The sequence below is a fragment of the Haliotis asinina genome, chromosome 4, assembly GCF_037392515.1.
Source record: "Haliotis asinina isolate JCU_RB_2024 chromosome 4, JCU_Hal_asi_v2, whole genome shotgun sequence".
NCBI lineage: Eukaryota > Metazoa > Mollusca > Gastropoda > Lepetellida > Haliotidae > Haliotis > Haliotis asinina.
In genome coordinates this window covers 5,777,165-5,794,792 of record NC_090283.1, presented here as the reverse complement: position 1 = coordinate 5,794,792, position 17,628 = coordinate 5,777,165, and the positions used below count along the sequence as shown (strand labels likewise).

The window sequence follows — 17,628 nt, the reverse complement described above, 5'->3', positions numbered from 1 at the left end:
GTTTAAGTCCACACCAGCATTGCAAAGACTCCGAAATAGATTTTGTCTCGATTCTTTTCTGACAAATACTAGACTGTAACCTATTTGATATGGCCATGTTAAATTTAACATTTAAGAGTCAAATCTAACATCGAAACAATCCGTCATTTGAATTGGGGGCAGAGGTTATAGTGACGTCACTCCTGCCTCAATGTACAAGAAAACAATAAACGAGGATGTTGGCCCACCTGGATCACCTGGTTCCAGTGGCAGTGTTCGAGTTTTCGAATAAACTCTGCATGGTAGAGTACGAAAATGCTATGACTTACTTTGTGTAAAGGGCTGCAAGGACGCCGAAAACACGGCGACGCCAACGGGTTCTGTGGTGAAGTTCAACATGCGAGCTGACGTCACTCCCGAGTCTTTGTTCACCATATTGATGGATTTACCCTTTGCCTCTGTAAACACGAGATGGTCCTGAAACAGATGTGATATGTGTTCGTGTATCAGACAACTCAATCGGAGAGAGATGGAGCCGAGATTCGCCCGATTCCATCCTACAGTTTTAGCGTTAGACATCTGTTGTCTTCGGGTTACGTCCCTTTAAAACAGGTTACAACAAACCCCTGATCATGTTATCGAATCCCTACTCCAACGCTTCTTTTGGCTTGCTCGTGGATTTCGACGACTTAATATAGCAAAATAAAAACACCGCAAGATATAGCTACTGATATATGCGAAACCATTAAGTTACTGACCTGTAAAGTCTTCAAAACAATCAGGTGACAATATTATCCAAAATAAGCAACTGACATGTAGTGAAATACCCGAATAAAACCATTGACAGGCAGTGATATATTTTATATGCACCCCACGGGCCGTGATGTATCCGTTATAAACACCCTACATCATATGATACATACGAAATAATCAACTATTATATATTTGTTATATATCTGAAATAAGCAATAATCATACCTGTAATGTATCTGGAAAAGAAAACTGACACGTTGTGATATATCCGAAATAATCAACAATTAGACTTGTAATATATCCGAAACAAGCAACTGTTAGGCCTGTAATATATCCGAAAAAGAAAACTAACACGCGGTGATGTATCCGATATAATCAACTGTTAAGCGTCTAAATTATCCAGAAAATATGCAACACACAGGCTGAGCTATATGGGAGATAATCAACTAACAGGCCGTGATGTATCCAAACTAGTCAAACGACTCACAGTGATACATCCAAAATCTTTCGTACTTCTGTTTTCCCTCCATCTATAATTTCACAACACTTTACACCTCTACAGGTCGCCTAAGCGATGGATATTGACGGATGGATACCGTCTGTCTTAGTTGCCGAGGTGACCATGTGGATCCGGCAAAGTGAATTGCAGGATCTGCTATCACGGTATCAGAAAGCAAGAGCAGTTGCTCATGACATCAATCACTGGTGTGCCTGGTCCAGGATCAAATATTATCTAGCATTAAACAAAGCGGAACTACCCCACTGTATTCACCTTTGCTTAGCACCCATGACACACTTACATTTTACTCGTTTCTTTAGCGGATCCCCGTCAATTCGGACTGTAAGTACCTTGTTTAGTCGCAGTATTGGTTGAATATAACCCTAACTATTTAATCGCAATACTAGTTGAATAAAAGTCCACTATTTGTGGTTGTCAGTACAAAGACTTCACCAGTTGTAGCTATCACATAGGAAGGAATTCTGGACTTTATAAATCCGGCTTAGGGAGGATTCACTCATTTTTTTTAGAACTGGCTGGTAATTCTGTGTAATGTTGGAGTTTGTTTGGGTAAACAGTCGATTGACATTTTTGTCCGGGGTTGATATGTTACTCAGACAATGTCGTACCTGGAATACAGCCACACTCGTCAGTCTGTAGCCAACATTTTGTAAAATCACTCGACGACCTTCACCCTCAAAGTTGCAGGTCTCCAAGGTGGCACGTGCCTGGTCGATCCAGAACAACGTACTGGTTTGTGGGTCGACAGTGATCGCCATCGGACGCTGCAGCCCAGTCCAGATGAGCGGCCGTCTCTGTCTGCCCTGTAAGCTCGCTCGTTCTATCCGGGGCTTGCTCCCATGGTCAGTCCAGAAAATATATCTGTTGAAGTTAAATGAATGGGAAAATATTTTTAATGTGCATTGGTGATGTAAAATATGTTTTTGCTTTTGTTTGTTTGGTTTGGTTTGGCTTCTGTGGTTTTTTCAGCACAAAACAAAAACAAATCATGATCAAATTGTATATAAATGTCATTGCGATCATTGCTCACCGAGAGTGCTGGGTATTAGGTGCCTGATGCTGAGAGAGGGCTAGAATCCCACTCTTGAACTCGTACTTTTACCAAGATAGCACGATGTAAAATGGTCACACTTGTTATGCGTGACATCTTCCTGAAGCCCTTACATGTGTGTGGTCTATTGAGAACATGGGTCTGTCCATTTTTGTGTTGTATATCGTAGTGGAAGAAGTAAATCTGCATCTTATATCGTATTAATATTCACAATCTGGGTATGAGTATCGAGTTCCCCAAAACGATACACATATATGTGCAAATTGTCCAGGATGAGTCTATTCCATCGTCAATATGTTTTATTTATATTTATTATTAGATATTTATACAGCACACATAACCTGGCACGGTGCACGCTAAAGGCGTTGATATTTTAGCCTCGATTTTTGGATGTCAATCTCAACGGCACATCTAATTATCAATCTCGACTCCCTGGGGAACATACACTCCTGCAGTCACTAGGCGCACCAAGTTATTGCTTCCTTTTCCTCCTTACTGGGCACCACGCCCAACACTTACATAGGACCTGGTTGACTGAATTAGTTTCTAATCTAAGAAGTCTTTTTTCGTTTTTGTAAAGTATAATTTCTTTTCTGTCAACACAGATACCGACAATATATTAAGAAGAGGTAAATCATTACTACAGATCATCTTACTCAATACGTCAGAATGTTTACCTCATCGGGAATACAGTACACCCCACAGATTCCGAACTGTCGAGGCGTCGTGAAATACGGTTTAATGGATCGCGCGTTTAGTGCCTGGGATTAAAATAAGTGCAGTATGTTGTGCCCACGTAGAGTGGATCGGTGTTCATAATATAGGTATCTAGATCACTCACATCGACTCGGTGAATTACAGTTTATATACAGCTGGAACAATGTTGAGGGCAACAAACAAATAAGAAAAAGAACGGTTTTCCTGAACAAGAACAGTTTTCCTGAATGTAGTAGCGAACCTACCTGTGGTGGGGGGACACCGCGATACCAGACGGCATCTCAAGGGACTTCTCGACAATAATCCTCTGCTTGTCATTGAAGGATATCTTGCTCAGATCACGTGGTAGAGCCTGTAAGCCAATCCACGAATAGACACTGTCGCACCAGTATACGTTGAAGTTCACCCAGTCAACGGCAAGTTCTCCGATTGCTTCTGACGTCCCGACGTGGGCGTACGTAGCTACGACATTGGGCCTGTCCGTATACAAGAAGATTGTACCGGCACCCTTCTCGCCGAACAGCAGATAGTTGTTTCTGTGCAGGAAGGATACGGACGCCAGATCAGTGTTTCCGAAAGACACCTCTTGGTAACTGGCAGATGTATCTCCAGAGAGCCAGCCGAGAGTGTTCCTTAAGTACCAAAATCTGTTACCGCCACACCAAAAGAGGGTATTGTTGTCTAAACCTGAAGGTTAAGAAAAATGATGTAGTGTTAAGAAAAAAATATCATGTGCGCGAAGACCGGTACAACTCATACAACTGAGGAAACAAGCAGGAATACGAGGATTTTGAATCTCATATTCGTAAAATGATACACAGCCTATACTACAAGTTGTCCGACTCTTTTGTGGAAGCCGTGGTGGCTGAGTGGGTTAGGAGGCTGATTTTGTATGCAGACGATTGGGTGGTTGAGTGTATATATTCGAATTCCAAATGTTCTTAGCAAAACAAAAGTGCTTGTCATGAACTTAGCTAAGAAAGTACAACCCCACATACAACATTCATAAAACACTAATGACGTCAGTGGGACGTAATAATAAAAAAAGTATTTGAAAATGTCGATAGGACATAAAACAGTCATTACTTATCTAAATATGACCTAAAACAGTCATTGCTAAAGTCAGTATGAAAAATAACAGTCATTGATAATGTCAATATGACATAAAACGGTAACTGATAATGTCAATATGACACAAAACACTGATAATGTAAATATGATATAAAATTGTTTTATTATGTCACATATGACATAAAACAGACATTGATCATGTCGATATGATATAAAATAGTCACTGATAATGTCAGTTTAACTCTATATTCAGCCGTTGATCACAACTGCCCAAGTAGGCTGAAATTAACAGGTATACATGCCTTAAGCCACAGTTCGCGTCACGGTTCCTCACCCACCTGAAAGTACATCCCTACAACGATGGTCTCTGCCATGTTGCTTTCAAGTGTATCATTATATACCTGCACTCATGCGTTGTTTGGGTTAAGTTGTTGCAAGGTTCATTCAATACTGAATGGTGTTACTGTAGATCTCACGATCTAGAGACGATCATTGTTAATGCCGATACTCCTTGGACAGATGCACAATGTAATATTTTGTCTGGACGTTACTCTGCACACATGGTGGCGCACTATACGACTAGGGCCCGTATTCTCGAAACGTTCGTAGCAATAAGAATTCTTAACTTGCATCGTAGCCAGTGTCTTAAAATGGGTTTGAGAAGTCTGTAGGTCTACGAACGTTCCGAGAATAGCTAGCCAGCGCCCAATCCACAAAACGTTCATACCGCTACTGCAACGTTAGCATATAATAAACTGTAGAGAGTTACGGCAGGTCTATGGATGGTGGCCCTGATATGTAGTCGCGCTCTGTGTTCGCGTCACGGTCGCGCGGAGAAACGTTTGGTCTAATCACTAAAACAATATCTCGTCGCAAACAGGACGTGAACTCGCCGTGAAAGGCTAAGAGCTAGATGCTTTGAATAGTTGCCTGTATTACTTCTGCACACGCGTAACATCTTGTCCATGCAGGATTGTTTATACAGCATCTTACCCACTCTGTCGTTAAAAAAATTAAACGCGAGGACGTACAATGAAATAACTCGATTGTATTCAAGTAAGGTCATAGTTTTGCCTTCCGATAACACGGCGCTGGAATATAACCTTCGATTTTTACATTCAGTTTCGATAGGTTAGAGATGGAAAATACAACAATGGGAAACGACTGTTGCATTCTTTCAGATGGGCGAACCAGATTTAACCTTTGTTGTTGTAGTCACTACAGTTATAAATTTAGTGTTATATTGTTTTGTTCTGTCGTTCTCAGATTCGTGCCACTTGATGACTGATTGCAATAGTGAATGACGTCACTGAATGACTTCATGAGTATCGACATGCGCAGTTGGGATACGGTGACTGCATCGTCAAAGCCGCCGCACAGAACAACCCGAACATGTGAGTCCTTTCTACGACACATATGAATGGGGTTTGTGGTTACATGGGTGTGCATGCTGAGTGAGTGAGTGAGTGAGTTAGTGTGGTATACTCCATTTTCAGCAACACTATGGGGGCCATCATACATGATCTTCACACATTGTTCCTATGTCTAGAACACCGGTCTGTGGCGCCACGAACGAACGTGGTAGCTGCAAGACTACCCCCAATGCTCCCTTGTACATGTAGTGATCTGCATGATGCTAATAATCACTGAACTACATGGATGTGTTTACACTATACAAACACTCTGATAGATAAACTTACTGAAGTGGCATGTGTATTATACACCCCCTGTAACTCTATACATACGGATAATGCTCACTGTACAGGGAACGTGCCATTTATGTGAGTGAACCTGCGACAGTGGATCTGGGAAGGGGTGGTGGTGACGGGGTGGGGGTGAGGTGGGGGTGAGGGGGGAAAGCTTTACCTTTTGTAGGACAACTTAATGCAACCATATACGGACCCCTCCTTGAAGAGGTATCGTTCCATGAAACCCACATCGTGAAGTAAACAAAGAATAAGAGGACTGGTGCAACTGCGCCTCTCTCTTATGTACATATCAGAAGGGCAACTTTCTTCGGTAATTGGAAGCTTTGAGTGATGCACGTCTGCTGACGTCTTTTTGCTAATATATCGTTTCATGGTTAACATAATCTTTATTAGAAATATTCAGCCAAGCATATAGTATTTTTGTGGCCATCTGCTAAGGTCGGTTTGTGATGATACAAGTAGAATAATCCCCTTCAAGATATCACTGTGAGTCATGCAGTGGTGAGTATGGGTTTATGCCGCCGTTAGCAATTTTCCAACAACCTGTGTGGGTCGGGAAATGTAAATTAACATATACATGTGGAGAATGCATATGGAACCACGAGTTTCGGTGTTACGATCGAACGCTAAGCCACCGTAGGTAAGACACAATGTAGATGCCGGCAAAGTGGTTGGTTTTCCCGGATGTCATGCCGAATACCTGGGTTCGATTCCCCACAATGTGTGAAGCCCATTTGTGGCGTAGTGCTGGATATTGCTAAAACCGACACAAAACTAAACTCACTCACTCACTCACTCCTCCCAAGGCCGAATTCCCGTAAGAGGATAGTGTCAGAAGTGCCGATCCCTCTATCGTTGTGTCTGAGTACACCTTTAAACGGTTTAATACTACACTCAACTAAAAATATTCCCATTTAAAAACTTGAAAGATGTATTAAAATACTGAAAACTATTTGGCTCGATAAATAATGTCACGACACGCCAGGGACTTACGTGAAGAGGAAGTCGGGGGAATCGTGATGGAATCCTGATCTGTTAAGACACTCATTGTGTCCTGTACAACAGCCTTGACTATCACAGGATGACAAAATGACTGCTTCTTTTTTCACATTCAAGTACATGTGCTTTGAAATATATTACGATAAAGACAGGCATGTTATATAATTGTATTTTAGCACTAAGTAAGATGAAGCAAGACTGATAGTGCATGCCCCGTTCCAGTCATATAATGTCACCACCATACACTAATCGCCACGTCATGTTAACGCTATACACTAATATTTCCAAGTCATGTTATCACCATTTACTAAATGTCATGTGATTGTATCACCATATATTAATGCTATGTCGCGTAACAACCATATCATGCTGTTACGACATCGTCATTAAATCGAATTGTTGTCGCCCTTTCTTGCGTTGATAACACCACGCCATCTCGTGTTGACGCTCTATCCTCTGTCGTTACCGTCACGTCATCTCATGTAGTCGACCTGTCTTGTGTCCTTACCGTCACGTCATCTCATGTAGTCTCCCTGTCTTGTGTCGTTACCGTCACGTCATCTCATGTAGTCGCCCTGTCTTGTGTCGTTACCGTCACGTCATCTCACGTTGTCTCCCTGTCTTGTGTCGTTACCGTCACGTCATCTCATGCTGTCGACCTGTCGCGCTATTGTTATATTGCTGTCTCACCTTATTGTGTTCTTATTAGCTCCATCGGGCGACCGTTATATCGTGTGACATTGCAACAATTCGTGCTCTCTACATGGCAATGGTTCTTCTCAACTACCATCCGAGACACCGAGAAACCGTCACGTCATCTCATGTAGTCGCCCTGTCTTGTGTCCTTACCGTCACGTCATCTCATGTAGTCGCCCTGTCTTGTGTCGTTACCGTCACGTCATCTCATGTAGTCTCCCTGTCTTCTGTCCTTACTGTCACGTCATCTCATGTGGTCGCCCTGTCTTGTGTCGTTACCGTCACGTCATCTCTAGTAGTCGACCTGTCTTGTGTCTATACCGTCATGTCATCTCATGTAGTCGCCCTGTCTTGTGTCGTTACCGTCACGTCATCTCATGTAGTCGCCCTGTCTTGTGTCCTTACCGTCACGTCATCTCATGTAGTCGCCCTGTCTTGTGTCCTTACCGTCACGTCATCTCATGCGGTCACCCTGTCTTGTATCCTTACCCTCATGTCATCTCATGTAGTCGCCCTGTCTTGTGTCGTTACCGTCACGTCATCTCACGTAGTCGCCCTGTCTTGTGTCGTTGCCGTCACGTCATCTCATGTGGTCGCCCTGTCTTGTGTCGTTACCGTCATGTCATCTCATGTGGTCGTCCTGTCTTTTCTCCTTACCGTCACGTCATCTCATGTAGTCGCACTCTCTTGTGTCCTTACCGTCACGTCATCTCATGTAGTCGCCCTGTCTTGTGTCGTTACCGTCACGTCATCTCACCTAGTCGCCCTGTCAAGTGTCCTTACCGTCACGTCATCTCATGTAGTCGCCCTGTCTTGTGTCGTTACCGTCTGGTCATCTCACGTTGTCTCCCTGTCTTGTGTCCTTACCGTCATGTCATCTCATGTTGTCTCCCTGTCTTGTGTCCTTACCGTCACGTCATCTCATGTAGTCGCCCTGTCTTGTGTCGTTACCGTCACGTCATCTCACGTAGTCGCCCTGTCTTGTGTCCTTACCGTCATGTCATCTCATGTAGTCGCCCTGTCTTGTGTCCTTACCGTCATGTCATCTCATGTGGTCGCCCTGTCTTGTTATATTGCTGTCTCACCTTACTGTGTTCTTATTAGCTCCATCGGGCGACCGTTATATCGTGTGACATTGCAACAATTCGTGCTCTCTACATGGCAATGGTTCTTCTCAACTACCATCCGAGACACCGAGAAACCAGCGGCTGGATTTTACGACCCAACAGTGAGAAGAGACAGGGCAGAATTAATGCACCTGTTCAATATACGACAGACGAAGTAACAAGAGAAGGCATGAGATACCTGAAGCTGTGTTGAATATGTGTCAGTAGATATTAATTGTGCCTATTATCCCGACAGAACTTAGACAGCACAATTCATGCAAAGACATTTGAAGACAACAAAACGGTATAAGCAGGAAGACGCTAACTCACAACATAATATATACCAGATCTATTGTGAAAACAGGTGAGATCGTGTCCCACTGCAGGTAAACATACATATCAGGATAACATGCGTCACCTGAAGGCCTATTGTTGCTCACCGCGTTTCATGAGACAGTCTTGTAAACCCGAGAAAAACAAACCTGAAGGTAATCCCAGCTGTCACAAACTAAGTCATTCGTGTAAACACAATGCAACATTACCGAGACCCCCTGGAAACGCCAGTTTACATCCAGTCACCAACAACATTTAAAAGTGGTCCCCCAAAACCTGGCTTTATCCCCTAGTAGTTATTCCAATCTACAATTGCTCCCATCAACCTGTGTTGATCCCCTCGTAGTGATTCCAGTCTGGAACTGCCCACAACAGCCTGTGTTGATCCCCTCGTGGTGTTTCCAGTCTACAGTTGCCCCCAACAACCTGTGTTGATCCCCACACAGTGATTCTAGTCTACACATTCCTCCCAACAACCTGTGTTGATCCCCTCGTAGTGTTTCCAGTCTACAACCGCCCCCAAAAACCTGTGTTGATCCCCACGTGGTGATTGCAGCCTGGAACTGCCCACAACAACCTGTGTTGATCCCCTCGTGGTGATTCCAGCCTGGAACTGCCCACAACAACCTGTGTTGATCCCCTCGTAGTGATTCCAGTCTGGAACTGCCCACAACAACCTGTGTTGATCCCCTCGTGGTGTTTCCAGTCTACAATTGCCCCCAACAACCTGTGTTGATCCCCACACAGTGATTCTAGTCTACACATTCCTCCCAACAACCTGCGTTGATCCCCTCGTAGTGTTTCCAGTGTACAACCGCCCCCAACAACCTGTGTTGATCCCCTCGTGGTGTTTCCGGTCTACACCTGCCCCCAACAACCTGTGTTGTTTTACAGACCGTCGGCACACAGCTGTACTATTGCAGAAAGAGACCACCATTACACACGAACCCAAGTACCAGTCCAACACAATGGGTGGAGGCACGCAATAAACAGGCAGGGGCGACTCACGCCAGTAAGCATCCCACCAGTCATGTCAGGGCGTGGTGGATCGACTGTATTGAAAGTCTTGAGAGTGGGTATTGTCGTACACAGAGATGTTTTGTTGTCAATGGAGGGTGGTTCCACCGTGCCGCTAGAGCGATCACGTATGCTACAGTGTATGACGACCTGGATCAGAGCTCATCAGTCAGTTCATCCTCCCAACACAACACACTAAACGCTGTGCCCTTGTTTACCCCGAGCTGGAATCATTATTCTGTAATAATCGCTGAGTATCCTGCTACAGCTCATGACAAGCCTCATTCATGATCCTATTTGTAGCTTTGGTACAGGAGCGCCAATTAGACGCCGCTATGGACTTGTTTCTATATATAAATATCTGAACATATGTTAATAATTTCCAGTATGAATTGCACGTAATTGTAAATAGTTCACTGATTGTGAAAATGTATTGTTATCAACTTCGAAAAGACCAAAGATATAACAGTATAGTAATTCATGGTCTTTGTTGTCTGGAACGGAACAACACGAGCTGTGGGCAGTGGATGCAGATGAGTTTGGTAGTGGACTGTATGGTCGAGGAAAATGTATATCTATTACGTTGACATGTTCATGTACTCGTACTACCCAATTTCGGAAATTTTGGAATTTAGACAAACTGAATATATTACATCTGAATGCGATGACATATTGCAGTGTTTATTCTCATCTTTGATGCATTCACATGTATGGAGTTACAAGGAATTTATATTTGTTGCAGTTTTGTCAAACCTAAACATCCTAAACATCACATCACTGATACGTGAACATCCTACACATCAAGTCACTGATACATGCACATCCTAACCATCACATCACTGATACATACACATCCTAACCATCACATCACTGATACATGCACATCATAGCCATCACATCACTGATACATGCACATCCTAACCATCACATCACTGATACATACACATCCTAACCATCACATCACTGATACATGCACATCCTAACCATCACATCACTGATAAATGAACATCCTAACCATCACATCACTGATACATACACATCCTAACCATCACATCACTGATACATGCACATCATAACCATCACATCACTGATACATGCACATCCTAACCATCACATCACTGATACATACACATCCTAACCATCACATCACTGATACATGCACATCCTAACCATCACATCACTGATACATGCACATCCTAACCATCACATCACTGATACATACACATCCTAACCATCACATCACTGATACATGCACATCCTAACCATCACATCACTGATACGTACACATCCTAACCATCACATCACTGATACGTGCACATCATAGCCATCACATCACTGATACATGCACATCCTAACCATCACATCACCGATACGTGCACATCCTAACCATCACATCACTGATACATACACATCCTAACCATCACATCACTGATACATACACATCCTAACCATCACATCACTGATACATGCACATCCTAACCATCACATCACTGATACATGCACATCATAACCATCACATCACTGATATATACACATCCTAACCATCACATCACTGATACATGCACATCCTAACCATCACATCACTGATACATGCACATCATTACCATCACATCACTGATACATGCACATCATAACCATCACATCACTGATACATCCACATCCTAACCATCACATCACTGATACATGCACATCATAACCATCACATCACTGATACATGAACATCATAACCATCACATCACTGATACATGCACATCCTAACCATCACATCACTGATACATGCACATCCTAACCATCACATCACTGATACATGCACATCCTAACCATCACATCACTGATACATGCACATCCTAACCATCACATCACTGATACATGCACATCATAACCATCATATCACTGATATATACACATCCTAACCATCACATCACTGATACATGCACATCATTGCCATCACATCACTGATACATACACATCCTAACCATCACATCACTGATACATGCACATCCTAACCATCACATCACTGATACATGAACATCCTAACCATCACATCACTGATACATACACATCCTAACCATCACATCACTGATACATGTACATCCTAACCATCACATCACTGATACATGCACATCATAACCATCACATCACTGATATATACACATCCTAACCATCACATCACTGATACATGCACATCATTGCCATCACATCACTGATACATGCACATCATTGCCATCACATCACTGATACATGCACATCATTGCCATCACATCACTGATACATGCACATCATTGCCATCACATCACTGATACATACACATCCTAACCATCACATCACTGATACATGAACATCCTAACCATCACATCACTGATACATACACATCCTAACCATCACATCACTGATACATGCATATCCTAACCATCACATCACTGATACATGCACATCCCAACCATCACATCACTGATACATACACATCCTAACCATCACATCACTGATACATGCACATCCTAACCATCACATCACTGATACATACACATCCTAACCATCACATCACTGATACATGCACATCCTAACCATCACATCACTGATACATGCACATCATAACCATCACATCACTGATATATACACATCCTAACCATCACATCACTGATATATGCACATCATTGCCATCACATCACTGATACATGCACATCATTGCCATCACATCACTGATACATACACATCCCAACCATCACATCACTGATACATGAACATCCTAACCATCACATCACTGATACATACACATCCTAACCATCACATCACTGATACATGTACATCCTAACCATCACATCACTGATACATGCACATCCTAACCATCACATCACTGATACATACACATCCTAACCATCACATCACTGATACATGCACATCATAACCATCACATCACTGATACATGCACATCATAACCATCACATCACTGATACATACACATCCTAACCATCACATCACTGATACGTGCACATCATAGCCATCACATCACTGATACATGCACATCCTAACCATCACATCACTGATACGTGCACATCCTAACCATCACATCACTGATACATACACATCCTAACCATCACATCACTGATACATACACATCCTAACCATCACATCACTGATACATGCACATCCTAACCATCACATCACTGATACATGCACATCCTAACCATCACATCACTGATACATGCACATCCTAACCATCACATCACTGATACATGCACATCCTAACCATCACATCACTGATACATGCACATCCTAACCATCACATCACTGATACATGCACATCATAACCATCACATCACTGATACATGCACATCCTAACCATCACATCACTGATACATACACATCCTAACCATCACATCACTGATACATGCACATCATAACCGTCACATCACTGATACATGCACATCCTAAACATCACATCGCTGATACATGCACATCCTAACCATCACATCACTGATACATACACATCCTAACCATCACATCACTGATACATGCACATCCTAACCATCACATCACTGATACATGCACATCATAACCATCACATCACTGATACATGCACATCCTAACCATCACATCACTGATACATGCACATCCTAACCATCACATCACTGATACATGCACATCCTAACCGTCACATCACTGATACATGCACATCATTGCCATCACATGACTGATACATGCACATCATTGCCATCACTGATACATGCACATCATAACCATCACATCACTGATACATGCACATCCTAACCATCACATCACTGATACATGCACATCCTAACCATCACATCACTGATACATGCGATCCTAACCATCACATCACTGATATATACACATCCTAACCATCACATCACTGATACATACACATCCTAACCATCACATCACTGATACATACACATCCTAACCATCACATCACTGATACATGCACATCATAACCATCACATCACTGATACATACACATCCTAACCATCACATCACTGATACATGCACATCATTGCCATCACATCACTGATACATGCACATCCTAACCATCACATGACTGATACATGCACATCCTAACCATCACATCACTGATACATGCACATCATTGCCATCACATCACTGATACATACACATCCTATACATCACATCACTGATACATGCACAACCTAACCATCACATCACAGATACATACACATCCTAACCATCACATCACTGATACGTGCACATCATAGCCATCACATCACTGATACATGCACATCCAAACCATCACATCACTGATACGTGAACATCCTAACCATCACATCACTGATACATACACATCCTAACCATCACATCACTGATACATACACATCATAACCATCACATCACTGATACATGCACATCTTAACCATCACATTACTGATACATGCACATCCTAACCATCACATCACTGATACATGCACATCATAGCCATCACATCACTGATATATACACATCCTAACCATCACATCACTGATACATACACATCCTAACCATCACATCACTGATACATACACATCCTAACCATCACATCACTGATACATGCACATCCTAACCATCACATCACTGATATATACACATCCTAACCATCACATCACTGATACATGCACATCCTAACCATCACATCACTGATACATGCACATCATTGCCATCACATCACTGATACATACACATCCTATACATCACATCACTGACACATGCACATCCTAACCATCACATCACTGATACATGCACATCCTAACCATCACATCACTGATACATACACATCCTAACCATCACATCACTGATACATGCACATCCTAACCATCACATCACTGATATATACACATCCTAACCATCACATCACTGATACATACACATCCTAAACATCACATCACTGATACATGCACATCATAACCATCACATCACTGATACATGCACATCATAACCATCACATCACTGATACATGCACATCATTGCCATCACATCACTGATACATACACATCCTAACCATCACATCACTGATACATGCACATCCTAACCATCACATCACTGATACATGCACATCCTAACCATCACATCACTGATATATACACATCCTAACCATCACATCACTGATACATGCACATCCTAACCATCACATCACTGATACATGCACATCATTGCCATCACATCACTGATACATACACATCCTATACATCACATCACTGACACATGCACATCCTAACCATCACATCACTGATACATGCACATCCTAACCATCACATCACTGATACATGCACATCCTAACCATCACATCACTGATACATGCACATCATAACCATCACATCACTGATACATGCACATCCTAACCATCACATCACTGATACATGCACATCCTAACCATCACATCGCTGATACATGCACATCTTAAACATCACGTTATTGGTACATGCACATCCTATACATCGCGTTACTGATAGATGCTCATCCTGAACACCACGTTACTGATATATGTATATCCTTAAAATCACATCCCTAAACATCGACATCCTTAACATCGTATCACTGATACACCTGTGATGACCAATGTGATGACAGGAAAACGGTCAACTATTCATACAACAGTGCAAGATCAAGGCCTGTCCCCAGAACGTTCTGAGATAACAGATTGCAATCTGAATATCGTGGTTCCATGTGAGAAGACTATGTGTACGTTCTGTATTGGTACCAAACCAGAATTCCTGGAATAGTGATCTCATACTGGTAGGAGAAATAAGAAAACGTGGAATCCTGGAATAGTGACGTCATATAGGCAGGAAAAATACGAAAACGAGAAACCCTAGAGTAGCAGCGTCAGACTGGCAGAGAAAGAAGATGGAGGTCATCGAATATCGATCTCAGATTGGTAGAAAGCACAAAAATACCAAAATATTTGTGTTTAAAGGTGACTAAGATTTCAACAACCAACAAGATGGTGATGTCATGAATCATACGTGACATTCCTAAACACTTCCATACGCGACATTCCTAAACACTTCCATACGCGACATTCCTAAACACTTCCATACGCGACATTCCTAAACACTTCCATACGCGACCCACTAAACAATGTGTGGTTACAACAACGATGGGCCGTGAAATGTGTTGATGTATTAGGGGCCATATTCAGTTTTCATGGTATACTTTCCCTGATCGGCAGTTTATGTAGCTGGGCACTGAACCGGTTCAAACATGGTTACCTTGAGTCAAACAGATGTGACACAGCGTCAGGAGTAGGGAGATCTGGATCCACCCTTGCTTCATCCTGGACGGTATCCACGTGTGTCCCCCATACACGACTGTAACGGTTTCTCAGATAGACAAGGAAGTAGAATTTGTCCCTGTCGCCCGACACACTGTACACGGTCTCCTTCAGCTGTGAATGTGGTTAGACGGGTAGAGCGAGTGAAGCATTACCCACTTACCAGTTATAGATGTCCTAGTGGGCGGCGCTCAGGACATGGGTTGGATTTCAGGGATAATTTAGTGTTCGGTGCAGTCAGGCATGACTGGAGAGAGAGGACTCGTGGACTGCCAAAGGGACAGGTAACAGGGAGGATTAGTTAAAATATTACTTTGTCAGTATACTAATAGATAGCAGAGCGTGGGTGCTTGCGCTGCCTATGTATTAAAGCATCATGACATGATTATCCCGAATCTGAAAGAAATAGGCAATGTGTTATGAAGAAAATAAGGGGAAGGAACGTCGTACTGTAGGTACCTGCCTTATTATGTGCTGGGTATTACTGTCGTCTGAGGAACGTAACATGCTCTGACTGGCGCAAAACAACACCCTTTACTTACTGCCACCCTTTGCTCAACGAAAAAGATTTGAACTGTTTCTAGTGTGGACTGAGGGTACGTGGGTGGGTGAGTTCGGTTGCACATGAGAATATGATATACAATTTTACATACATATACAATCAATGTGGCCGGTATAAGATTATTAATATCACTATTCGTTACAATTTCATTATATCTAACAAGACATTTAGAAATATAGCGAGGTTTTCAAATGTTTTGTTTTCTTAATTGAAAATATCCGTTTAGTTGTAAACAGATTCGGCCATCCAGAGAAATAATTTTGGGTGTACATCATCCGCTGTTGGAGAAGAGTTTCACATTTACATGGAAAATATTGAAAACCTCGCTATATTTCTACAGGTAGATTCAGATTACGAGCTTTTCACAAGGGCGAAAACTTTGATTTCGTTGCATTTTCCACTAAACTCTTATTTGCTGTTACAAAGATTCCAATGCGGTGGAGCTTGGTACCAAGATAAGTATACCTATCAGCGGTTTCATTGAGCTTACCCCTATATGTAACATAATATTTATTCTTTGAGGTTTTAGAGGGACAACTCCCAAGGACAACTATTTTGATTTCAGAGAGATTAACTTTCAACTTTCACTGAGTACAATAGTCATAGGAAGTATTTAGGGGCAGTTGCAGATCGCTTGGGGTGCCACTTACGAGGACAGCATCGTCTGCATGTAAGAGAAGTATGAACTAATGCTTGTTATACGGTTTATATCTACTCTTTCTAAGTTAATTCCTGAGCAACCTTTACTACAAAGAAACGATTCTACATCATTTAAAAAAAGTGAGAATAATAGTCTGGAGAGCTTTTCATCGTGTCTCCCTCCTGATGTAAATGA

At 42.3% G+C, this 17,628-nt stretch overlaps 1 protein-coding gene across 1 annotated transcript in view; it reads right to left on the bottom strand.

Moving 5' to 3' along the window:
* LOC137281219 (low-density lipoprotein receptor-related protein 4-like) overlaps positions 1–16,376 on the bottom strand; it is a 35,096-nt gene extending 18,720 nt beyond the window's left edge. The window contains exons 1-4 of the mRNA XM_067812343.1: positions 16,170–16,376; positions 3,266–3,707; positions 1,861–2,113; positions 309–456 (exon numbers count right to left, since the gene is read on the bottom strand). Coding sequence (XP_067668444.1) covers positions 309–456; positions 1,861–2,113; positions 3,266–3,707; positions 16,170–16,233 — 907 coding nt within the window. The 5' untranslated portion in view covers positions 16,234–16,376. The remainder of the gene's footprint in view (positions 1–308; positions 457–1,860; positions 2,114–3,265; positions 3,708–16,169) is intronic.
* Between the last annotated feature and the right edge of the window lie 1,252 nt (positions 16,377–17,628).